This window comes from Corvus cornix, chromosome 3 (assembly GCF_000738735.6).
Source record: "Corvus cornix cornix isolate S_Up_H32 chromosome 3, ASM73873v5, whole genome shotgun sequence".
NCBI lineage: Eukaryota > Metazoa > Chordata > Aves > Passeriformes > Corvidae > Corvus > Corvus cornix.
In genome coordinates, this window is record NC_047056.1 from 99,355,582 (window position 1) to 99,381,805 (window position 26,224).

A 26,224-nucleotide genomic window follows, 5' to 3' on the forward strand; every position below is an offset into this window, starting at 1 on the left:
ACCTAATACCAGTAGCACTTACTATGCCTTATATATGCACTTAATATGCTGCTCTCAGAAAGATTTCATGGCAATTTTCTTCAAGTAGAATCAGGTAAGCAACAGCCCTTTGCAGGTAGCAGTTTATGTAGCAAAGCCTTCAGGGCACTGGTACTACTTACAAAAATGAGAAATCCTACAAAACTGAAGTAAACATTAGAACTAAAGCATCTGAATTTGGATTTGATATAAATGTTGCAGCAAAACCATGCGATTCGCATGGAAACAGCCCTCTTTGCAGGATGGTGCTGGAAAATACAGTCTGAGTAAAAGGCATTTTACTGCACAACAGCAGTTTAGGAATACGATCATAAAATGATACACATGTCAAAACAGAATCTGAACAAAGGCCTGCCCATCCTATAGTCCAACACTTCTAGCCAAAGTGGAGATGTCTCAAAAGAATGAAAAAAACATTTATGTTTTGCCACAATACTTCTAAAGCACCCAAAAGTGAGGACGAAGGGGATGATACTGTGAAAAAGCAACATTATTCAAAAGCACAATGAGAAGAGAGGAAAAGATATCCTAAAATTTGGTGAATCTGTGGCATTTGCAACTACGGCCCAGGAAAGAACACGGTTTGGAAACGGAACTCAGGGACGGTGTATCCATATGTTCTTTGAAGCAGAACCCGGAGGGGGTCGGAGCGGGCTGGGTGAAAACGGTGGGCAGGGCATTCTCGTGCCCAGTGAAGGACCTGGCGGCGAGGGAGCTGTGGTGCCAGCCCCACTGCCCAGGAGCAGCTGCCGGCAGGGCGGGACGCGGAGAGCCCTGCCAGGGGCAGCACGGGGGTGCCGGGAAGCAGGACTGCTGCTCCAACAGCACAGCTGTTCGCAGACCGCCGCGGGAGCAGGGAGATGTCACCCTGCTGCTGCCGCGCCGGGGCTGCCCACGCAGATGGGGCGCGCCAGGGCCCCGCTCCCCAGCCGGGGGGGCACGGCAGCGCTGTCCCACGCGCGGCAGCCCCGCTCCGCCGGGCCGGGCCGGGTGACACCGACTGCGGTGGCACACGGCAGCACACGCACGACACGCGCGAGGCGGGGGACAGTGGCCGCAGCCGCACCCCTGCCAGCCGGGTCTGCAGCGCTGGGGACGGGGGCACGGGGAGGGCTGCTGCCGGCAGGGCGAGGAGTGGGAAGCAGGGAAAAGTAGAAAGAAAATTAAAAAAAAAAAAAATTAAATTAAAAAAAAGTCCCTTCCCCCAAGGCAGCTGCGGAGTGTGCTGAAACCCCCTTTTAGGCACAATCAGCCCCGAGCATCTGGGCAAGGATGAGGTGGGTGCAAAGTGCACGGGGAGGAAATGTGTCAGCTGCAGCATCCGAGAGCAGCGGAGCAAGCTCAGACGGGAAATGAGCTTGCGAAGTGCACCCGACAAGATGATCGTGGGGATAAGTTGCTTCTATGGAAACTGCAGCCCGATGAACCAAAAAACAGTTTGATGGCAAAGTTTTAGCAGGAGCCGGCTCATGCCTGGTTTCAGCTACATTCCCCACCCCCTGAAGAAAAAAAAAAAAAAAGAAGAAGAAGAAGAAAAAGCTGCACAATGTGTTTCTTGTTATGGACCAAAAAAAAAAAAAAAGAAAAAAAAAAAAAGAAAAGAAAAAAAAAGAAAAGAAAAAAGAAAAAAAAAGGGGACACAGGTTTTTTCCTGTATGGGCTACATCATATTAAGCTGTAAGTTTAGTTCTGGACAAACAATCTCTTGTTGCATCTCTGGGATGGAGGTTAATGAATTCCCACAGATGATGTTGGCCAAACAGTGGTCGGCTTGTGACTTGATTTCCAGCATCATGATGTGAGGGGATCAGTATAGAAAAGCACTTTGAAGGGAAGAGGCTGCCTACAGCAGGATTGTTTCTACAAGCTAATTGTACTGAGTGCAGCTGCACAAAGCTGGATCAACAGTAATAGAAGGCGGCGCAGACTTCCTGACGCCAGCCCCGCAGAGCTCCCACCAACAGCCTGGCAATTCCAGATTGTTTTCCAGACCTTATCTCTCCCCCAAGTTTTTTTTTTTTTTTCTTCTTCTTCTTCTTCTTCGTTCGCCTTTTTTTTTTTTTTTTAAATTTTCTGACCGGAACAAAAGTAACAGGAAAATCCTTTGTGAAAGTAGAAAATGCTGTTACAGACCGGTGCCTTTCGCAGAAGTTGTAACTAAATATTTTGCATGCGTTACTCTTCCTCCCGCTCAAAAGAAAGGAGAAAAAAAAAGCCAACCCCCAAACTTCTACAACTTTTCTTTGAATGAATTGGAAACGTGAGGCAAACAAAAGGGAGCGGGTAGTTAAAAGCGACCGGGTTTAGCGAGATATTTTACCTGCTACATTGAAAACTGCTGTATCAAAACATACTTGGACGCCCAGCTTGGACAGGCTGGATGGTGTCAATGACTTGGAACCTGGCCAATTTTAACAGGTTTTTGGTTTTTTGTTTTTTTTTTTTTTAGTTTGGTTTGATGGCTTAAATACGCGGCAATTAAAGCTATTTACATTATTACTGGAAGTTTTAGATAGATTTCATTAGAGCCAGGGGACAGGGCCGCGGAGGAACTCGCCGGTCCCCAAGGGAGGCGGTAGCGCAGCCTCGCAGGTTCTTCCCTCAGCCCCCCGCCCCGCACACGCACCGGGGGGAGCCAGGCCGGGGGGTGACTGTGTGACCCTGGGGCTGGGCTAGAAAGACCTTCAGAGGCGAAAGAGCAGGTAGCCTTCAAAAAAACCCGTGACTTTTCCTCGTAGAAAATACTTTTTTTTTTTTTGGGGGGGGGGGGGCGAGGGGGGCGGCAGGACCTAAGCCCCCACCTTCTACCCCACATCGCAGTCTGGGAAGCCCGGCCCGCTCCTTCCTGCCCGGGTCGCGGCACCCCGGCCCCGGGGAGCAGCCCCTCTGGGGGGCGAGCGGCGCCGGGACCGTTCCCCCCCCTCGTCCATCCGCAGTTTTGCCCGTTTCACTCTTCCCTCTCTCCTTTCTGCGGGCGCCCCCCCGCCCCCCGCCTTCCCACATTCCCTCGGCCCCCCCCCCCGCGGCATGGCGGGGCGTCCGGCGGCGGCCCCCGCTGCAGGTGCGCCCGGGAGGGGGAAGCGGGGCCGGGCTGCCGCCGCGGGCGCAGCCCCGGTCGCCATGGCAGCCGCCTGAGCGGCGCCGCCGGGCCCGGGCGGCGCGGGCGGGGGGGGCGGCGGCGAGGGGCTGATGTCACGGGGCTGGCGCCGCGCAGTCCGGGCCGGCCCCGGGCGCGGGGCGGGGCGCGGGGGCGCGGGGGGGACGGCGCCCCCGGGGCGGCCGCGTTCCCGTCGCCGCTCCGCGCACCCGGAGCCGCCGCGGGCTGGCGCCGGGCGAGGGGGGGGACCCGCGCGCCCGCGGAGCGCAGCCCCGGGTTTGTGATCCGGGGGGCGCGGAGGCGAAAGCGGCGCCTTGTGCGTAGCTTCGAGTGGCGGCAATTCCTACCAGATGTTTGCGGCGGCGGCGGCGTTTCGGGGCTGGGAACCGGCCGTAAAAGTCTCGGCTGAAAACTAAGAGGCGGACGCGCGGCTCCCGAGGCACCCGGAGCTGCCTGGGACGGGTCCTGGGAGAAGCCTCCGAGGAGCAGCTCGCAGCCCCGCTGGTTTCGGGCTCCCCCCCTGCCCCACAGCCCCCCCCGGCTCGCCGGGCAGCGGGACCGCCACGGCTGTGGCACCGCTCGTGGGACCCGTGTCAGAGCGCAGGAGCTCCCAAAGCTGGCGAGCCTCTGCCAAAGCTTTCAGTGCTAAAACAGCAGAATTGAGCGAATGAAATGTTATCAGCCGCTCGCCTGGGGGAAGCGGAGCCTGGCTGCTCGCGGGCTCTACTTCGCGTGCAGAAAGCGCACATGACAGTCATTTGATGACAGGGAAAATAGCCAGGTTAGCCCCTCCACACAACTCCCCGGTGTTCCAAAAAGCGTGCTAAGCCCTTGGTGCGGAAAAGCGAAAGCAATAATACAGGGTCCTCTGCAGCGCCCGGCCGGCCGGTTCTGCCGTGCTGCTGTGCTGTCCAAGAACGACAAACAGTGATGGGAGAAGCATGAACATATTTACGTTGGCTATTATTACACCAAAACCACTCAACATTTCTTCCACTAGTGCCTTCATTAGACAGAAATGCAAGTATGTTGCAGGACCAAAACGGGTGGCCGCAGGTCAAGTACCACCACTAATTGGTATCTTAGCGATGTAAAGGTTGAAGTCCCTCTAAGTGGTGATTTTAAGCAAGTCGTTAATTGGCAGGGTGTTTTTTATTTTTATTTACTCTCTGTAACTGCACTTGAACAGTGTACTTGTCTTCCTATCAGATTGAATGTCGAGATTCACTTTCACCCTTCGCGTTTCAAAACGCTTGATTTGTGTTCCTGTCAGCCTCGGCACCGCCTCCAGTCCACCCCGGAGAACAGCCGCGGGGCAAACACCCTGGTGTGACAGTCACCAAAGTGCCCTGTTAAAAGAATAGCCAACCACCAGCTCAGGAATGCCACGCTAACTGGAAAAAACACTGATGCGGCTCTTCGTAGCTTTGTCTTCAAGTGTCCATAATGTTCCTCCCTCACAGCCCCGACCCCCTTCGTGTAGCTATGCAACAACAGCGCAGATAAATCCCATATTTGTCTGCTTTTAATAGTTATGATTGGCAGCACAATCCTCACTGATTTTATGGATGTGTGCGTTTACTACGGTTTTGTTTGCCATGAACACTAACGCGCTTTAAGCATCCATGTGGTTTTACAAAATTGCTGCGATTTGTGCAGAATTTCATTTATATTAGTTGTGTATATAAGCTCCAGCTTTCGTAAGTTGAACTTTCCTCAGGTAGTGTGTGCAATGGGAGGTGGAATCTCTGTCCGTTTGTGATACGGCCGGTAGTATAAGCAAAATATGAGAAAATACAATGGAACTAAACTTAAGAAAAAAATCAAAGTCACTTCTCCAGCTCAACAAAACAAAACAGAAAAACCCCGAAAACTTTTTCCTCTGGAATGTTTCTGGAAGATGTTTCATTGGCTGCAACCAAAGCTGCTAAAAGTACAGCATGTAGTAAGCATTTGCATTTGTCACCAGAAACAATCTTTGCATAATTAATGGCAGTACTGTGTCACGAGCACTGATAGGGCGCAGATGAGCAGCCTTTCAAGGGTAATACATGTAAATGCGCTTCCAATATGCACATTTGCTTAATGATCTCCAATTAATAGCATCATCTGAAGTAACCCTGTTCTCAGGAAGCAGGGCGCTAGGAGCGACGCCTGCCTGGCTGTCTGGGTGCTCAGTGCTCCGTTCTCATCAGGACAGTAAGTTGCAGTGGGGTTTATAGGCTTGTTTTATCTTTAATCTTGATTTATTTAATTCCTGCTTACACCCGCAGCCTATAGCTCTGGCTGCAAACGCGGCCACTGACTTTCGCTGCCGTGTGTTAAGTGGGGACGTGCAAGCATCGCCGGGATGCTCCAATTCACGGTGACCTGGGGAAGGCTCAACCCTCGCCATCCCTCGCTGCAGCGGGACCTGCGCATCCCGCAACGCGCACCTGGCTCGGCGCCGCCAGCCCCGCACAGCAGTGCGAGCCCATGCAGAGATCGGGGCAGGGGGGGGACAGAGGGATGCCTGAGGGCCGGGCGGGAGCGCGCCACTGCCGCCCCAGGCCCCGCGCGGGCCCGCGCAGCCCCGCGCACTATTTACTCCCTCAGCTGTGCGCGCGGCCACGCCCCCCGTCTCTATTGGCTGCCCGGGCGGAAGGCCCCACCAGTGAGGGCGCCCCGCGGTGATGGACGTGCGAGCGATCGCCAATGGCAGCGAGCGCGGGCCGGGCCCGGCAGCGGCCGCCATATAAGAGCGGCCGCGCAACGCCGGCCCTCAGTGCGAGCTCCGGCAGCGCCAGAGCGGCACCGCAGCGCTCCGCAGGCTTCAGCCCGTCCGCCCCCCGGAATCGCGCTTTCTGCCCGCCTGGCAGCATGAAAGCCTTCAGCCCTGTGCGGTCCGTCAGGAAAACCGGCCTCTCGGAGCACAACCTGGGCATCTCTCGGAGCAAGACCCCCGTGGATGACCCCATGAGCCTGCTGTACAACATGAACGACTGCTACTCCAAGCTGAAGGAGCTGGTGCCCAGCATCCCGCAGAACAAGAAAGTGAGCAAGATGGAAATCTTGCAGCACGTCATCGACTACATCCTGGACCTGCAGATCGCCTTGGACTCGCACCCCAGCATCGTCAGCCTGCACCACCAGAGACCCGGGCAGAACCCTTCCTCCAGAACTCCTCTGACCACCCTCAACACAGACATCAGCATCCTCTCGCTACAGGTAGGTGCCTCCCCCGCGCCCCGGCTCGCCGCTGACCTGGCTCGGGGAGCTCGGGTGGCGTTAGCCGTGTCCCCAGCGCTGGTGGCGAGGTGACAGCACCCGCGGCGCGCTCCCTCTCCCGCGGCGGGGCTGGACCGGGACAATCCGATCCCGCCTCCCTGAGTGCTCGGCCACCTCGCCCTTACCCTGCTCTTGTTCTCTCGCAGGCGTCCGAGTTCCCCTCAGAGCTCATGTCAAGCGAAAGCAAAGCACTTTGTGGCTAAATCTAACGGTGAGTGCTGTGCGCCTTATTCCTAAACTTCGGGTAAAAACTGCCTCCCCAGGGAATGGGAGGCGTGATGGCAAGTGCTAAAAATAGGTCCTAAAAGTTGATTAGGAGATGCCTTTGTAATCAGTAAGAAATGAGACTAATAACTGAGTCTTGAGGTCCTAAGTGTGTGTGTGTGTGTGTGTGTGTGTTGCTGAGGTTCACCCAGCAGCACAGGCTGCTCTGATCCTGCTCGCTGCTTAATGCAAATTCTTATCTGTTCTTGGAGTCTTAACTTCCTGGGCCAAAGTGACTGATTAAGTTGGGAATCTTGGCACAATTCCTTGAATTCTGTGATGTGGGATTGTCTGCGCTATCAGTTAAATAAGTGACTGCTTTTAATCAAATAATTGCTCTAAGAGGCAGGCTGGCGCCTCTGAACATTGCGTTTACAGAGATCTAAATAAAGATTGGACTGAGAATCCTCTTTCTAGCCTTTCCCTGGAGTGTATGTTATTTTTATGTTCAATTTGTGCTCTTGAGACCGAGTGTGTGAGCGTGTATGTGTTGCATCTGGACGCCAGGGTTTGCCCAATCTCTGAGTGTTTGGTTAAATGTTCAAACTGTGGCTTCCTCTCTGGCGCCAGTCTGTCCGGATCTCTGCCCTGTTAGCATTCTCCTAAATATGCTTCTTTTCAATCTCTTGCAGGTGTTCCACTGATGAGACTTTTTTTTTTTTTTGCACAAGAAAATGTCTACAGGATTTTTTTTTTTTTTGAGGTGCTGAATTTATTTTTCAGCTGTATATCTGGAGGGGGAAATCCACGTTCAAGTAAAAGGACCTTTAAAATTAATAAAGAAGAAAAAATCAAGATTGATCTTTATTCCCCACCCCATTTTTCAACTTGGACTGAACCTAGTTATTTATGAAGAGACTCTTAAATACCCTTTCCCTAGTTGGAAGGCTTCCTTTATATACTATTCCCAACGTGGGGAGCGAAACAAAAATCTCACAAGGAGTTGCCCATTTTAAAGCAGACTTTGCCTTTTTTTCCAAAGGTGGAGCGTGAGTACCAGAAGGATCCAGTGTTCAGTTTTTTAGGAAAGTCTGTGGTCAGAAATTACCTTTTTGACACAAACCTAGGACTGAATGCTGTGTATATATTTATATATAAATATATATATGAGTGAAACCTTGTGAACTCTTTAATTAGAGTTTTCTTGTATAGTGGCAGAAATATACATTTCTGCAAAAAGTGTAATGATGTACCTAATCATGCTAAACTTTTTATAAAAGTTTAGTTGTAAACTTAACCCTTTTTATACAAAATAAATCAAGTGTGTTTATTGAACTGATTGCTTGCTTTATTCTTTGGGGACCAATTGTTTGCTGGCTTTGATTTGTGTTGTGGTTTTGTTGTTTGTTTTTTTAATACTTATACATTCTGTTACGAATTCATCAAGTAAAAATTCAAATATGTAGAGACTATAAAGAATAAAATTACCTGAAGTGAATAATTCTTGTAACTTGGAAAATCTTATTTGAGTGTATATTGCAAACTTCTAAGTGCTCTGCCTGTAAACAGTGTGAAAGGAACTAGAAAAGGAATTTATTACACAGGGGATGCTATTGACAAAAGTGCTTGGAAATGTACAAAAGCAGTTAATCCTGAGGCATTCCCATGGAGCACTGCCTTTTTTATTCCCTCCCACCCCTCTGAATGATTCAATTCGGGGTAGTAATGGCCCAGATCTGTTAATTTGTGCTTAAAATAATCACTCAGAATTAAGGGTTGTGGGTGGTTATTAGTCCCCCAACTCCAAAAAGGCTTTGAATGTGAGAGTTGGTGATGCGTTAACATGGGATCTAGAATGATGAAGTGACTGTTGCCTTTCCTCACTGGAATTTTCATGCTTCCATGCAATATTTCAATGAAATGAGCTTTCTAATCAGTTGCAGCAGCTTCTCCATATGACTAAGATACTGAGAATTGAGCTAAATCACTGTTGTGTTACTGATTAAACTTTGGCTGCTCCTACAGGGACTCTCTCCATAAGAATTAATTTAAGTTTGAAATAGGAGTCTAAATTCCTGAAAGCCAGAAATGGTTTATTCTTTCTCTTTTGCCCTCAGAAGCGATGCAATATCCCTTATTATTCCAGGGACACTTACTGTACCCTATGGACTCACTGTTCATTAAATATGTTTAGTTGTCATAAGACAGTGGATGTGGGAACTGTGCCTTATCAGATGACATTCTAATTTAAGCACACGCATAAACTTCCCCGAAATGGGAAGTTAAATTGTGGGTCCTACATAGGAATTAAAGAGAGTCACTTGTAATCTGAACGAAAGAAACTTCCCTGCTGCTTGGGGTAAGTACAGCTCTCTGTCAGGCACTGCGCTTTGGGCCTGAGGGAGCGTGTTTAGGGTTTCTGGGCTCTGGGGACTCTTAGTGTGAAAGGCAGGAGCCTCACCTGGGGCCAGTAACACTTTCCCCAGCGAACAGGTGGGTGGGTGGTGCTCTGGGGCAGCAGCAGCTGCCTTTCCTTGCCCTTGACACCAAATCCATTCACGTAGGCTGGGAGAAAGCCAGCTCTGATCTCTTAATACTGACGCTGCCCTGCCCAAGCAGAAGCGCGCCCTCTCAGAGGATCAATGCAATCAGAAGACAAGAAGGGTTAGCAAAAGCTGGGACGGGCCGGGGGGGGTGGGGAGAGAAGGACACGGCCCAGAGCTGATCTTGCATCGCCCCATGCCCAGCCCCGCAGGGATTAGGGAAAGCTCCGTGCAGCGCACACCGGCTGTGCCTCCTGTGGCCAAACCTCGCTACTGTCTCAGCGCCCGGAGCGCAGGGCTCGTTCCAGCTTCGTGCAATCAACGTTTAACCCTGACAGCCCAGTAGTGAAATACTTCATTGCCGCAAATCGGCACGCCTCAGTCCCTAAAATACTCTTTTTCCTGTATATTTTACCCAACTCTTAATAGCAGCACAGTCGGGGTTGTAATCAGAGTATTGAGATGTTTGTAGTTCCAAGCCAGTAACAATCCAATGCAATCGCCACCAAATTTCATTGTCAAAACTAATTTTTCACCCTGCTGCTCATTTTAGGGTGAGACAACAGTAAGTCACTTTAAACCCACAGTTCATTTTATAAAATTAAAGAGCTGCAACGGTCAGATCACTGTAATTATTTTAAGATCAACCCCTTTAGGAACTAAGGCATTTACACTGCAATATTTTTAAGCTACGGGATGATTAACACACTTGTAGAATGAAACCCATTTTCTTATCATGCATAGCCAAAAGAGAAATTCACAATTTACAAGGCGTGGGGAGCTGAGCAGGAAAACAAACAAACATGTTTTTAAAAATGTAAATTAAGAAAGGAAAAAAATTTCCTCTTTCAGAATTAACTAATTCCTCGACTTGACAATGCAATTCTACAATCAGAACTAGGGGCTTAAGCTAGGTCCTCCCTTAGAGATTCACTCTTTGGTTTTGTTCTTAAGATTTTGTCATTCAGAGATAAACAGCAAGGTCAAAGCTGAGAGCCCAAAGCCTTAACATTAATTCTTTAGGTTTCCTTGAAGATGTGGGACTTTTTTTATTCTATACGATTGTCATCGTCCCCCTAGAACACATCAGAAAAATGTGTGACATTTTCACCACTTTCCCTGGCCTGTTTACTGTCTCTATACACAGCTGTTGTCCATAGTCCTGTTAATGTGTAGCTGAACACAACAGATCAAGAGGAGCTGCAGTCAACTATGTGATAGCAAAATACTTTTGGTGACAATCATATTTAAACTCTGCAATATGTTTTTGAGTAGGCTATGCATGAAAGTCGCAAATACACCTATAGACACTTCCACATGGGGGTGGGGGGAAACAGAGATACAAGAGGATTGTCTCGTCTAGAAGAGAGGTTTCCAAACCTGGCTTTTCTTGTGCAGCGCCCTTCATAACACATGGCCCTGCTCCCAATCTTATCCCAGTCAGAAATCGACGGGCTCACACCCACAAGCGGAAGGAATCCCTCCAGCCCATCTCCAGGTAAGGGAAACGCAGAGAGCAGGCTGGGGATTGTTTACTCACCCCCGGGCAAACACCATTGTGTCTATCGCACCGAAACCATTCGGGAGCCACTTGCAGAGCCAGTGCCAATATTTTGACAAAAACATGACCGAGAGCGCTGCCTCGGAGCACGGGCAGGACGCACCTTCGGGCCGCGTCCCCCGGCACGGGCTGGGCGGCGGGCGGTGCGTGGAGGGCCAGTGCCACCCTCCGGGCCGGCCGCGCACGGCACCGCGCTCCCAGCGCCGCCTTCTCTGCGCGCTCCGGGGAAACGGCGCTTTGGCGAATTCAGCTCTGCTAAGCTGCGAACTTCATTCCCAAGAAGTGATACTTTTGTAAAACCCTATAGAGAAATCTGCTTTGAAATACCAAATACTTTGCCCGTACCGCAATGGGAAAAGCACCATTTGACAGCACTAATTTGTATCTGACTCTGGAAAGAAACTAGACTGTTCTCTAAACAGTCCAGTGCGTGTTAAGGATTCTTCTATACAACACTTTGCAGTCTGGATCAATTTATGCAATATGGGAAATAGATACAATTATAATTTGCTAATGAGAATTAGCTGTGAGTAAGCATCTTTTCCTGTTTTTACCACTGCCCCTGCTTACTTACAATAAATGATTTACACAGCTTTTACTGGAAGCTGTAAAGAAGAGGGATAGCAGAATGCAACTGTTGCATGGCAAAAGAAAACACTGGCATTGAATTTGTTCAGAAAAAGGTTTTCACAAATGTACTCTTTAAAACTACTGTTTTGCAAAGGGATCAATATTTTCCAATTCTACAGATAAATGAAAATGTTGGATCTTTGAAATCAAATTTGTTTTACCCACATTACCATATTCCTCTCTAGAACAGCTATTAAGTTATCATAATTCTAAAGTGCAGGAGCCAAATGCAAACACTATTTCAATAAATCAAAACTGATATTGCAACAGCCACTGGTTGTGTGAGCCACTAGCTAAAGTAAATTGAAGGATTAAACAAAGGACGAAACAAACAAATGCAATTACTTTTGGAGTCACTCGTGGTAACTGAGAGGAATTTATATTTCAGTTGATTGCTTGTCTTTAAAAAAAATTTTAAAGGGTAGTCACTGCACTGGGCAAGAACTATAATTAGGGCCAAACTGAGAAAAATGAACTGCACAGGAAGTGCTGCAGTGGACTTACTGCTGTTAGCTGCCCTAGAAGACAGCACTTTACTTGCTATTTCACAAGAACACAATGAATGGATAGATAAAATGACATTATGTGAAGATACAAGGCCTATCCAGATTTGAAACAAACTAACTGCATTACTTGCCAAAAAGAGTAAGTTTTTATAATTTCTAGTAAATATCACCACAAATTACACCCTGTCTGCAACTCAGAGTTTTGTGAATAGATCAGGTATTTCTCCTTAAAACTAACTGCCTGAAACAGCTCTTAAGTTTTACTACTGATGGCAGAACTTCAAAAGCTCACACAGAGTTGCTTGTGGGGGTTTTTTTTCCTTCTCTTCTTAAGAACTGGACTGTAAACCTGCTGAATTTCTCTTTCATTTGGAAGAGAACAAATTATTTGGATACTTACCATCTTGCATCTGAGCAGACAGAGGACCAGCAGATTTGCCTCACTGGAGCCTACCTCTTGCTAACAGCTGCAGTATCTGATACTTAAGGAAGAGTGCAAGATCAGCTTTGGGTGGTACTTCCTCCATGTACTCTCAGCATCTCATATTCTCCTAGAACAGCTTTTCTCATCTTTTTGGCATGGAGGTTCACTTTGATGCACTGTTTGTCAATACGGAACTTGCATATCCTGCTGGAGTGACACCTGTCATCTTATTTTTCTCTTGTCCTGAGAAGAGATGCAGTGCTCTGAAGGGGGAGAGAGAGGCAAAGGGGGAGAGAGAGGAAGAAAAAGGGAGGACAGAGGTAACATAAGACTAAGTATCTCCTGCATATTAGACTGGAAAAGATCAAAGTAGCATGTCTGGCCTTAAAAAAACAATGAGGTTGAAGTTTCAGTTGTGTTTTCAGTCTTATGCAAGTTTCTTTCACCTGGAGTAGAGAGCCCAACCTCCATCCCAGACGGACCATCTCACTCGGGCACCCCACAGAACTGAGCTGGGTTGGCTATGTCTGATACCAGCACCCCAGGGAAATCTGGTATATTAGAAAACCTCTAATAGCGTCCTTCAGCCATATTTTCTGTAAACCTCATTGCCCATCCACAAGCTTTTTGTGACCTTTTAGAGATCTGTGTAGTACTTGAAAAGAAGGAATGTGATAACAGTCTACTGTAAACCACTTTAGAGATCAGAGAATAGAGAAGAACTGGTGCTCAACGACAGATGCTGCTGCTGGCGCTGAGATTTCTGCCTTGTTCAGACCACTAGCTTCACACCCAGCTGTAACATATTAATGCCTCTACAAAAGACAGTCTCACACAACATCAGAAAGACACACAGACTTCAGGGGAACTGGGAGGAACTGTTTCTCATGGACATCATTATGCAGGAGATCAACTACAAGAAATTCTTATTTTCCATTCATTAAGGGTAGAAGAGACTTGTTCCAAGAACAAGAGTAAACAAAACAAAAAATAAACAAACAAAAAACCAAACTAACAAAAACTGGACCAAGAACATGAACATGTAAGTATTTTTTAAATTTCAGATTCAGTGTCTACATGAGTTAATATACAGGAATAAAGTGATGGGCAGGCTATTTCAGAAAGACTGGTCAAGCTACATAGCTACAATTCACAACTTCTTGGAAAAGTATCTTCCTAGTGCTTTTGTATTTCTCCTCATAAGTATATGAGAACTCTGTGCCACTGCTAGGGGTTTGCTTCTTTGAGTTAAAAAAGTTTGTGTCAAATGCATTAAGTAAATCTCCCATTAGTACTCTTCAGAAGATACAACAGTTAGAAGGCTGAGTAAATCACATGCCAAATCTATAAACTCATAGTTCATGTTTTTTGACAGTTTTGAATACTTACTATTACTTTTATTACTATTTTACAGGGCTTTGAGGCAAGCAGTATTTTCAAAAAAGATAAAAGGAATGTGGCTGAACAGTACTTGTAAGGGGAAAGGACACACTTCTGGAGAGATATCCAAGGCAGAAACTTCCTGGACTATGGCAGTCCTGGAAGGAAGCAGATTTGTTAGTTATGAGCCTAAAAATAACCAAAATTTTTCAAATAGAAGAAGAAACTCAGAAGCCAGGCATCAAAGTGAGAAAACAAAGCAGGTACTTTCAGATTTATTGGTCTTCCACTGAGAAGTATGAAGTGACAACACCCTGCCACAAAAAAATGGAAGTGTGACTACAAGTGGAAGAATGAGACAAGAGGGATATGCAGGAAAAAAAGAGTAAGTGATGTAATGTACACACACATACAAGAAAATTCTGAAGACAATTATTCCGCCAGGGAAAGGGAAGAAAAGTAGGTTTTACGCAAAGAATCACAGGTAATGAAAACATGGAAAACACAATGAATGAGGTAAAAAAGAAGTGTCCATGTAAGAAAGAGGCAGAACAGAAGAAAGTATATTTGCAATGTAGAAAGTGAATGCAGTCACAAATTCTACAAGAAAAAAGCAGAGCTATTAGAATAAAAGTATGTAAAACTTACTTGTCTCGTGAAGGGGGTGGACAGATTTATTCTTCAGCCTCTCTGAAGAGTTTTAAGAAAGAGATAAAAATCCCTCTTCTAATTCCACAGTATTTACAAACATAAAATGCTAGTTCCAGCTGGCCTTGCGCCTCAATCGGAATATAAATGATTTTTTTTTCCATTTTAGAGATTATGCACACTGCATAACCTATGGAAAATAAACTAGGATTTTAGCCTTTGATAACTATACCTCTCATAACAGACTAAATTTAACATTTTCTAGGGAAAAATAACATAATTAGCTGTAAAAGTATTTCTTTAAGGCTTCCATTTGCAGGTTCAGTTGCTAGGAAAATTATGAATGAATCACCTTCAGTAACACAATTCCTGCCATGCATACAGTAACAACAAGATATTATCATAGGAAGCATGTAATTCACTTAAAGCAGGGAGAACAAAAAAGTAGGTCAACTTTGAGAACTTTTTTTTTTCGATTCCATGTTGGGGTTTATTAGAGTTATTTCTGATTAAATTCTGTGCATTTATAACATGCATAACCTCACATATGATTTCAGGTGGTCAGCAATAAATGTGTAAACAAATATGTAATGAGGAAAATTTTTTTATATTGTTTACATTAGGAATAAAAAGTGGGGTTTTCTCCTTCAGAACTATATGCAGCAAAGGATAAAAAGGATTATGACTATGTCAAAAATAATAGACATGGTGAGCAGAGTTCAGTAAATGACAGAGAAAAGGAGGACTGACGCTAAAACTGAGAGTTCTGTGATTTAAATTTCTCTATTAATCAGATTTTCTAGTGAAAGTCATTCACTAAGCAACAATAACAACAGGTTCTTTTGATATACAAGTTTCAGGCTTACAAAGGAAAAACAGCTCTGTAAGTGCTATTTTTGAGGGCATTAATTCATGCAGTAACTCAAAGGTTAGAGAGAGCGGATGTGAAGATCCAGCATTTTTCCAATCCTGAAAAATACCTCTGTAGTACAAGTGGGAAGCATGATTGCAGTATGTGAGCAAGACCTAAGCAAACTTTCATTCTCTCAAGTTGGGTACCAGCACCAAAGAAGATTGTCCAGTACAGACTTCAGTGTAGGAGACAGCCATGGAAGATACATAAGGCTGTACTGACACCTAAATCTTTGCAACCTGACTGCTCACAATGCTTTAAACAGCTTTTTCAGTCATCCTCATCATCTGCATGAGCTGACCTAAAGGTAGCAGACTGCAGCATAGACATACCCAAAACCAAATGCCTAAAGGCTTCAGTGAAAGTATACTTGGAACTATTACATGACATAATCAATTACTGGATATCTGTCCCTATCTTGGAGACAGTGTCACATTGAAACATGGGACCTAAAGGTAAATGTAAGGTAACAGAGCAGCAATTTGATGTAATCATCACAGAAAAAGGTCTCAAAGCACACTTGCAAAAAGACTTTCAGAGATGCCTCTAAGCAACTGAGTATTTTATTGAAGAAATGTTTATAGACATTCTTCTGTTTCCTAGAGAGAAAAAAAAAAGCTTATAAATGTAATCAATTTCAAGTCTTAAAAGTATTAGTTTACTATCTCTTCTTAGTCTCTGAACTATTGCTGAAATGCATTTTTAATTTTTTTCATCAACTGATGACTTCCACAGCTTTCTTAAGCACTTAATTACAAGTCAGGAAAGAAAGTTCATTTCATTTGATTCGTATACAGTTGGTGAATGATTTAAGGTGTCCATGAAAACACTTAAAAGCCACAAAATCTTCTTACCTTTCCCTTCAAAGTTCTGGCATTTAAGCAGCTCAAACCAGTAATTTATCAGCTGTTAAAGGTGATGAAACAGGGCTTCACTGATGTGGGGGGAAATACGATCTTGTGGTTAAGACTTTGAACTGGGAGCTATAAGATGTAGTTCTTAGCCCAAATTTCCCACAGACTTTGTATGCGACCTCTGCAAGTCATTTCACTCCTTAGTGTTTCTATCCATGTGTAAAAATGGGAAATTTCATTCTCCCTCTCAGGAATTCTCATGAACTAGCATGTCTCATACTGGGCTACCTTTGTAATACTATCAATGGGAGCATCTTGGGCATTAAAATTGGTCACTTATCATGTGAAATTGTACCTGCCACACACTCAAACAATTGCCAGTCATGACTTGGGAGTTACATGGCCCAGAAGCCCTCCTAGAGCAGCATTATGTTTTATAGAGTATCAGAATCAATATCAGCAGGAGAGATTCCATTGCAATAGGCCAAAGAATGGTCCTTATCCTGGTGGAAGCATTAACGTAGGTTCAGGTCCCAGTTTTGTTTATATCACTAAGTAAAAAAGAGCCAGGGAGAAAGCATAAACACTGGGCAGCCACAGATCCCTGTGTGAAGTAAAAGCAGTTTCTTTGGCCTGAATGCAGATCAGGTAACATGATTTTATGTCAAGTACTTGAATTCTTCCAAGATCCATACATTTAACTATCAATGTTAATAACATTGTAACATGAATGCAAACACCCAACATGGTAATAGGCTGGGTATGAGGTCACTGTGCAAAACACAAGAGTCATACTTGTGACTGGAAGTCTGACCATCAAGGGCAAGAACAAGGAGCTATTAATCTGATATGCAAAATATACTGCTTTGCTTCTCCATTTGAATTAAGAGCTACTGTATCCCATATAACTGGAACAGTCTGGGGTTATTGTTATCTTTGCCTCCAACCAGCTTTGAAATAGAAAGAGCCAGGCAATGCAAAGTGGGACCTTCTGCATTTGAACTTCTATTCATGGACCTGCTCCAAGGGGAATTTGGCTATTTTTCTCTTTCACGGGTATTTACATCGAGGCCTACTCCATCAGTGAATTTCCCAGAAACACACACAGTTTGGCACATGCTGTTTTTCTTTTGGGAGCCTCATCAGTGCTGAACACAGTGACGGCTGATGTTTGAAACAAATTTCTGTGCATTTTGCAAAGTAAAACCCAAAAGTGCAAACCAGAGTGGAAGGATCTTATGTCATCTTATGATTCATTCACTTACATTACTCTCAAACCCTCCCAGAGAATGAAATTCCACAACTTAGCATCACTGATACTGCTTTAGTAGAAAGCTTTTATTTTCAGAATACTGGGGAGGGGTTTCCACCATAAATTAGAAGCTGATTACTTTGTGCTCCACTGATGTAGCTTATAATCTTTCTGTAACGGTATTTTACACGTGAAGAAATCATGTCCATTCAACCTTCCTCTGAATCCAACTCTTTCAAAATTACATACCTGTAAAGTCATATTTTCTATATGTTCTTGCCATTCTCCTCCATTGCTTATTAAACTTGCTCAGGTCTGGACACAGTAGACCTTCAGCAGCAGGACATACCTCTCCTGGACTGGATAACACTCCTATTTATTCACCCATCAGACATTTCCTTTCTTCCCTCTCATTTCCACAGTATCACTTACCTTCTTAGCTTACTACTGGTTTAGTAGCCACACCAAAACCCCATTGCCCTCTGCAGTATTTCAGTGGCTTAAAATCAATTTTATATTTGTGGATTTGATTTCACTTTTGTAAGTGCAATATTTTATACTTGCCTTTACTGAGTGGCATCATGTTAATTTACAATCTTCTGTGTATCAATAATTCTGTCCTTTGAGATAAGGCATGATCAGACAATAGCGAACTCTGAGATTCTACCAATAAGGTTGCTTATTGAGGTACTGAACAAGAATGGACCAAACAGACCCCTGTGTGACCCTACTCTGACATAACTGATGATCACTGGCAGGTTTACCTTTTCCAGCAGTCTGCTTTCACTCCATTGCATGATTTGCTTAAGCTTCGATGATAAAAGTCTTACTGCAGTCAAACATATCACATATGCTGTATCCATCTTCTGCAGGCTGGTTACTCAGACAAAGGAGGAAATTGGAGCAATTTGATAAGGGGTCATCCCTGAAAACTTAAGATTAACTTTCAAACTTGAACTTTAAACACCTGATAAATAACAAAAGCTTGATAAATTAAGTTCTTCCAGATGTCAAAGTAAAGGTAATTCCCCAGGCCCTCCCTTTTTGCCTTGAATATGGTTCCAGGTAGTCCTCTCCTATCTTCTAGTAGCTGTATTTCCACGATACTGCTGTCTCTCTGTTTCTCCAAGAAAATTGATCATGGTTATAGATTGTTTTGATTGGATCCAGAATTTCCACAGGAAGCACACCTTGGCCATACTGATTTGAGGCAGTCACTGAAAGAAAAATAAGTATTCTTAAGGTGCTATCTGGACAAAAAACTATTGGTATGCTGGACAGGTCTAAGTATTCAGAACCTCCCATTTCTGATGTCAGTAGTTTTCTTTCTTTAATAATTATTGATTTCTTAGTATGGCAGAACTCCCCTGCATAATTTAGCTTCCTAAGATAATTGGAGAGAAGAAAAATATACAAGCCAGTTATATGGAGTCAAATTTATCTTGGATTTTTTCTGTTTCTGCCTGTTTCTTTCCAGAAAGCATTACAAAGAAGATCTTATGATAGCTAAACATGAATGAATTTTGAAGATATTTTCTTCAGAATTTTGAAATCCAAATAATTCTAAGATATCTGAATTGAATACATTTCGGTGCTACATAGCATCAACTTGGAAGATTTTAATGACTACCCTCGGTTATTTTTTTCCTGAAATCTCTCTTCTTCAGCAGTGATTTACTTTCTTAGAAGTGTTGTTCATTTACATATTTATATTGTAATTGCACATGTTCCCAGGCAGCTAGGAATTTTCAACCTTTGCACTACCCACGGCATGTGTTCACACCACATCCTCACACATACTTCAGATACAGGTGCTGTGTCATCTCAGTCCTGGCTCCGCTACAGAACTCCAGGGTTCTCAGAAAGACTTGCCCTTGGGTACAACCTATGAATACTTTTTTTCTCCATTTTTAAATGTATATTTAAACATCTCCGTGCATTACTCTCAGTGACCTGGAAAGAGGTGTCACAGTCCTCATTCTAAGACTGACAGATCAATCTTAGGAGCTCAGCAGCAACCCCCAGATTCCTGTGTGATGCCACAACTCTTGCTGAATATCAGCTCAAAGCCTGTTGGCTCTGCTCTGAGCAGAGAAGAGCTTCACAACTACAGTGGGGACTCTCAAGGGTTGCCAGAGTTCTGATGAATTGCACCACTCTGGGCAGATTCCACCATATACACATCATAAATCATCATCCTGTTTAGCAGCCTTTACAGATAGTGTTGCTTTGCTACTAACATGGTCCTGGACTTGATTCTGTGAAGACAAAGTAACCCCCTCTTATCATCCTGGTAATGAAAGAATGGCCTAGGTATGGGAGGCTACATAAAATTACATTCCCTAGTTAAAACAGAATTGCTTGGGCAGAGGGAAAGCTATAGGACTTCATGGATGCTTTATCCAAAAAAGTGACAGTGGCAGGGACATTCCTAAGCGTGGATTTCACCTGCTCTCCCAATGTTACAATCTGAAGAGACATGATCATGAACGGCAATGCTGTAAATTCCACTGAGGTTCTGTCCTGCAGTCCTAGTCCTGATCATTACCTGCTTTGCTCCCGTTGGTCTTCCACACAGGAAACAATTTAATTCAACCTAGAGAACCCTTAAGAACACTGAATGTGTGTGGCTGGCGCACCAAGGCAACGCTGCCAAGTGAACGTGGAGCAGAAAATGGGATGGTTGAGCTTTAGCTCCATCAGAAAGTCCAAAGTCTGGACACTCAGCCAAGAGAGCAGAAACAGAAGGCGTTTCAGAGCATTCTCTCATAGAGCCCTTCATGCTCTTGATAAGGATCTCTCCCATAGCATGGGAACATCAGCACCCTAACCCTGACAGACACCCAGTATTCACATTGAAATAGGAAGGTTGAATGGACTAGAATAGGTAAAGAATTCTTCAGCAGATCAGAGACTGGATAGAGATGTTTTTTGAGATTTGTTATTGACAGATATTAAAAACAAACAAACAAACAAACAAACCTAAGGTTACTTTTCCAGAAAGACTAGAAGGGAGCTCATCATAGTAGGAGGATGAGTGTCTAAGTACTCTGTCCAACTTTTCACAGCCTGAAAAGATTCCTGAAGAGAAAAAACTCTGATAGGTTTCTGCCCTCCCCTGAACTCCAGGGGCTATTTAAATATAGGTTATTTCTATAATTGTTAAATATATTTAAATTTTCTTTTTTTTTTTGTCTACTGTCTCTGAAATTAAAAAAAAAAAAAAAAGTTTTAAAAAAATGGAAGAACCATGAAGTAGTTGATAGAACCTGAACCAACTGATCTTATGTTTTAGAAGCCATTTACTCAAGCAAAAGAGTCATGGTCCATCTCAGATGAGCACTGGCAGGTCTCTGCTATAAGACTAGTCCAAACAAAAGTAACATTTTTTTATGAAAGTCCAAATAATTTCAAGGACGAGAATAAAATAACTGTCCCCTTCCTATACTGGAAAATTACAGAAGTGCGACTACTTTCCTGAATTTGAATTTTAAGCATAAATGCCTTCTCTTGCAAGTCTAGGATGAATCACCATTGTACTTTTTGCTTGAGAGTAAAGTGTCTATGCAGATAAATTATTTCTATGGATCTCAGTTTTGCAAAGTACCACCAGGTGCTTAAAGAAATTACTGTACAAGGAGATCTGAAATCTGATGTGAGGATAAAAAATAAAAAATAAAAATTACTGAACATCGTAGCCGTGGACGGCAAAACTAAAGACTCCGATTCATATTAGCATATAAAAAGATCTGATGAAGCTGAGCTAGTCTGTCATCAGATGGAAGAGAGGCAGAAGGTAGCACAGATGGTGAAAACAGAGGAAATTATTCATGGTTCCTCGTCACACCTTGAAAGAAGCTACTGAAAAGATGATGTTGAAAATTAAGACCAGAAGGCATCTTGGAACAACAAAACCTCTAAACCCTCCTTTATATTCCAAAGGTGTAAATATGTCCTGAGGTTAAGTAGGCTTATGGTTTGATGATTTGTCTTTTACAGAAAATGAAAAAAATAATGATTTCTTTTTATCTTTCACAGTAAAAATACCTGAACACCAAAGGTTGACAAGTCTTGAGTCTTCAAAACAAACGTAGAAACTTCCAGATTCTTCAGATTACTTGAAAGTAAGTGATAAAATGTCCTGCATATAACACTATTTGCAGTGCCACTCAGACCTGCATCATCAAACCCAACTTAGAGAACCATGAGGAAAATTAACTCTTCCTGAGTGCAACCATAAAGTTCATCTAGGATCTAAACAGACTACTTAGAATGCAGATGAGCCGACAACTGTCCTTATCCTATGAGCAATCATTGCCTGATTATTTACCAGGAATAGATGCAAGGAAACAAAGAAGCAGATTTTCCCCCCACTAAATAAAGTTCGAAGGTTTTTTCCATTTGCAGATATAAATTAGTGCACTTTCTTTCAGATGTGTCCATAACACCATCCGCAATAAAGATATCAGATAAAATGTATTTTAAAACCAGCTTTGTGGACTGTGGATATGTATATCCTGTGAATTTTCTATGACCTGAGGAAGAAGATGGAGAGAAATGAGAAAAAGATTTATTGTATAACTTAGATCCTACCTAGGCTGTAAAACCTTCCTCGGGTAAAAACCCCCACCAATTAAAAATCCTCATCCAAGCAAAAAACACCACCACCACTGCAGTACAACAGCATTTTCTGCCATTGCTGAAGTGGAAAAAAATTGCAGTGTACAGCAGTTCTGAGGTTATCATGAAAAAGTTGGGGAAGGTAAGTCACACTGTCAGCAACCAAAGCCCCAACTACCAGTCAGGTGTTGAGGCAGAACTGAAACAGTTCCAGGTACACAATGTTCTTGTGCACAGAACACAGGGAGTGGGGGCAAGACAAGACAGGAGCATGTCCAACAATAAGGGAAAGCAAATACATACCCAGTGCCAAATGACTGACATGCCCAAGACATTCAAAGCTACAATCTTAAGGCTTTGCCAGAAGGAGAGGACCATAAACAGACTGCAAAATTTATAGTCAAATAGGGAATGTAGAGAGGATTAAAAAAAAAAAAAAAAAAGCTGGGTAATGAGAAAAAGTTAATAGGAATCTTCAGTTTAGATTTCAGGAGCTCTTACTGTTTAAATGAACATAAAATAAAGGTGGTCTCTCATCAAAAGTCCAGTTTTGATTGGCAGATGAAAGCTCAGGACCCTCTGAAAAAACATATGTAATCCTGTATTCTACTGCTTCTGAGGTGGGAAAGGATTTTTGGTGTTCAAAATGAACTTAGGAAAATTTTGCTGCCTCTCAAAAGTACTATAACAAATGAGGGAGATTTGACGGTACTGCAATATGTAAACATATTCAAGAATATGGATTGCTTTTAGCCATGCACAAACCATCACATTATTTCAGAAGAAATAGTCAAAACCAAAAAAGTTAAATCTCTGCTGATTGCTTCCCTGTGGTTTAATTAGTGAGGCAAGGCAGTAAGGCATCACAAAATTTCCGTTTTAGTTTAACTGTTCCCCACAGTCAGTATTTTATGCCTTTGTTTTTATTTCTAGGTTCCAGGGACATATACAAACTATTCAAACTTTTCCTTTTGTTTTCTACCATGAGAAATCCTGGACACAAAGAAAAATCTTATAATGGACCACTAGCATTCCTTTCCTCCCCTTCTCCTTCATAAACAATAGACTTACTGTACTCCAGTAATGATATACAGACACTCTGGTTTACTCACAAAGATAATTCTGCAATCCAGGTTATTTCTGTAAGAAGCAACGAAGATATGCAATGTCAGTACTCAGACCTGAAACATGAAAGAACCCTGAACACTGTGCTGTGTAATGGCAGCTCTAAGAATTCACACAACAAAAAGTATGCTCTGTTGCTAGAATCTCATTTTTAAAAGAAATATACACCAACTCTCTATGAGAGACTGAAATGGTTAATGGCTTAAGCACTGTAAAAATCATCAGAGGACTTCTGCCCACTTTGACTTTGCAACAAACTGCAAAGCAGCAGCTGTTCATCTGCAACCAGCGCAGCCTACCCCACCCCGACTATGCCTACTGCCTGGAGGTTGGGAAGTGACGGGCACTTGAGATAAGATAAAGGGGTGCTATTGTCCAATCATCCCAGCTCTGGGGAGAAGAATGTATCCACAAGAGATCCTGGAGAGAGACTGGAATGGTGATAGCTCAAACATTCAGGGGCAAGCTGTCGATGTGCAAAGTACCCGCCCAGGGGCAGAGGGCGAGCCCCTACAGTGTACAGGTGGTGTTGAACAAGATAAGGAAAGAGGCAAACCCTGAGGCTCGGGGAGCTGTCTATTTGTCCTTACTAAAGTGAACTCAGCTGTGGTAACTGCCTTGCCGGGAAAGCACTGGGACATTCGCCCTCAGCCTGAAGGTTTTCATCTCTGCCGATGGGCCCTATGGACTGGACTGGGCTGACGTAATAGACAGCTCTAACGTCTTAGAAGGTGCCAAAGGCTTCCGAAGTGTCTCGTGAACCACAACATTAATCCACAATCATCATCCAGTGTGAAACTCCCCACCCCAGGAGAGGTACCTGGGCGTTCCCACTTGAACCTGAGTTGATAAAAACTCAATAGATGTTGTGTTTTAGCGGGTTCTGTGTGACTTCTCCCACCACCTGATGGTCTTCAACCACCACCTTGACCAACAGACATAATTGCAACAACCAAGTGTTGTAAGGACACCTCCTGGCAGTGAGAACTTTCTACACCTGTCCCTTCCTTATACATTTTTAAGTGTATATTGTCATATTACTATAGATAATACGAACCAAAATGGCTACATACCTGCTTTCCATTGCAAGTAAACTTTCTGCAATAAACCCTACATATATTTACAAACACCAATCATTCAGCGTCTTTCACTCTAAGCTACCCCAAGGGATCCATTAACAACAATCTGGGTTACCCCTCACTTTCTGGGGGTGGGTTGTAACACTCTCAGTTATAACCTTTTGCTACATAAAATATCACACAATCTCTCACCTGTCTTTTCTTTCCTCCAAAAGACTCTGTTCTACAATATCCCAGGGATTTTTTTTCCTTCCCCTTCGGAAGAAGGTGACCCCAAAATATGACAGACTAGGAAATTGGCCAATAGAATGTCCTTTAGAAGTTTATCCACTGTCACCATCACAACAATTTGGGGGAAACACCACCTGTAAATGCTTTTTAAAGCCCAAACATTTGGTGTTATCAGTATCAGTCTTCTTAAAGAACTACAATCACTTCTGACTGCAAAAACATTGCTAAGAACCCTGTAGCTCTGAGTCTTACTTCATGGAAGACAGGGCATAAATTTCTAAACCAAAACTTTACCAAAATATTAAGCGTATCACATCAAACCCACACATGAAAATAAATATGTTAGATTCAAAGTTTGGAAACATGGTGTGATATTATTTATACTATGACATTTTTTGAGCACCCATTTTCCCTTCTTTTTTTTCTTCTGTTTGTTAAAATTCAGAAACCTGTGAGAATATGTCAATCTTATGAAACTGTTCTGTATTCCCATGGAGAAAGATTCTAAGTAAAGTTTTTCCCCACCCTGCCCTTAATCTCATGAAATGGGCCTTAAGAAAGATAACTGAAATCTCGACAATACGAAGCATAAGGCTGCCAGAAAATAGCATGTAAGCTTAGTACAGTCTTTCCAGTCTTCTCTGCTTAACTGGAACTGGAATTTTGCAGTAAGTTGTCCTCCTATACAGCACAGAAAAGACCAAAATCCCAAAAGCAGTCTCTATCTCACACCAATTACTACAATGTTTTTCTCTCGTGTGTCTGAAAATTCACTTCTTGGTATGAACACTTTTATTTTACCACCACTGTAGCTTTCATTTATGGAACCTCAAATACTCAGGTATTACTTTTCTTTCGCAATTTCTTAGTAATGTGTTTAGAAACTTAAATAAATCTGTAACAGATTTAAAGCTGATCAAAATGATCAAGGCCACAGGGTGCAACATGCTGAACTGTGGCTCCTCTGCTTGTGTTATCTTGTACGAAGAACTTCCCATGTTCTTACAGTGAGGACCAGAAAACTTCCCATGAGAGCTGCACATGTAAAAAAGAGGCTTTGTGGATTCTATTGACAGAAGTGAACAGTTGAGCCTCAGACCACAAGAGAAACCACCTATTTTCACCATTCTGTATAAACCCCTGCTAAGTGTGTCTCAGGAAAATTTCCCAAAGACTATATAAATAAAAAAAAGGGAAGAAACCAAAAAATTTAACAGTATTTGAAAAGAAAACTTAAGAAAGTTAGGGACTGAAAACTTACCAACATCCCGTACCTCTTCTGCTGTGTGGGCAAAGTCACATAGGGTGATCAGATATCCCAGAGTGACCACGACAGGCACAAACTGTAAACTTTTTTCCAGATCTTCAAGAATTTTACCAGACCATCATTTTGTTGCAAATTTTACAAGTGAAATGTAAGAATTTCCCTCTCTCACTTCCTCAGAAACTGCAACCCTGGAAAAGGCTGGCAAATAGCCACAGGAGTCTCACATAAAACTTGGAATGTTACTTGCATCCATTTTTTTCCTTACAGAAGCGATTTATTTTCACCCTATCATGCAAACTTATGCAGGCATCATAACAGGAGGACAAGCCAAACTGTGCTCTTAAGATTCAGTTAGACAAAGTAGTCATGGTTTCAAGTTCCTGTATGTTCAGCCATCTAAAATTAGAGTGGATACATAAACTATCATTACAAGAGTTCTGCAAAGTAGCGAGTACCAGAAATGTTTGCAGTTGTCTTACTGTTTTATACTTTTCATTGATTTCAATTTTTCATGCAACTCTTGGGTTCCATGATTCCCACAAGTCACAGAGCTAACATTTAATATTTCAACACTGAAAATTGTT

General features: G+C 43.6%; 1 protein-coding gene and 1 long non-coding RNA gene across 2 annotated transcripts; both read left to right on the forward strand.

Moving 5' to 3' along the window:
* The first annotated feature begins 5,890 nt into the window (after positions 1-5,890).
* Positions 5,891-8,105, forward strand: ID2 (inhibitor of DNA binding 2). Its single transcript, XM_010393339.4, has 3 exons — positions 5,891-6,343; positions 6,550-6,614; positions 7,300-8,105. The coding sequence occupies exons 1-2, from the start codon at positions 5,996-5,998 to the stop codon at positions 6,604-6,606; spliced, it is 405 nt and encodes a 134-aa protein (XP_010391641.1). The 5' UTR covers positions 5,891-5,995; the 3' UTR covers positions 6,607-6,614; positions 7,300-8,105.
* Positions 8,106-8,923: 818 nt separating this feature from the next.
* Positions 8,924-24,735, forward strand: LOC109143748. The gene is made up of 4 exons (XR_002044096.3): positions 8,924-8,966; positions 10,549-10,648; positions 21,357-21,442; positions 22,872-24,735. It is a non-coding gene; the product is annotated as an uncharacterized LOC109143748 (long non-coding RNA).
* Positions 24,736-26,224: the final 1,489 nt, after the last annotated feature.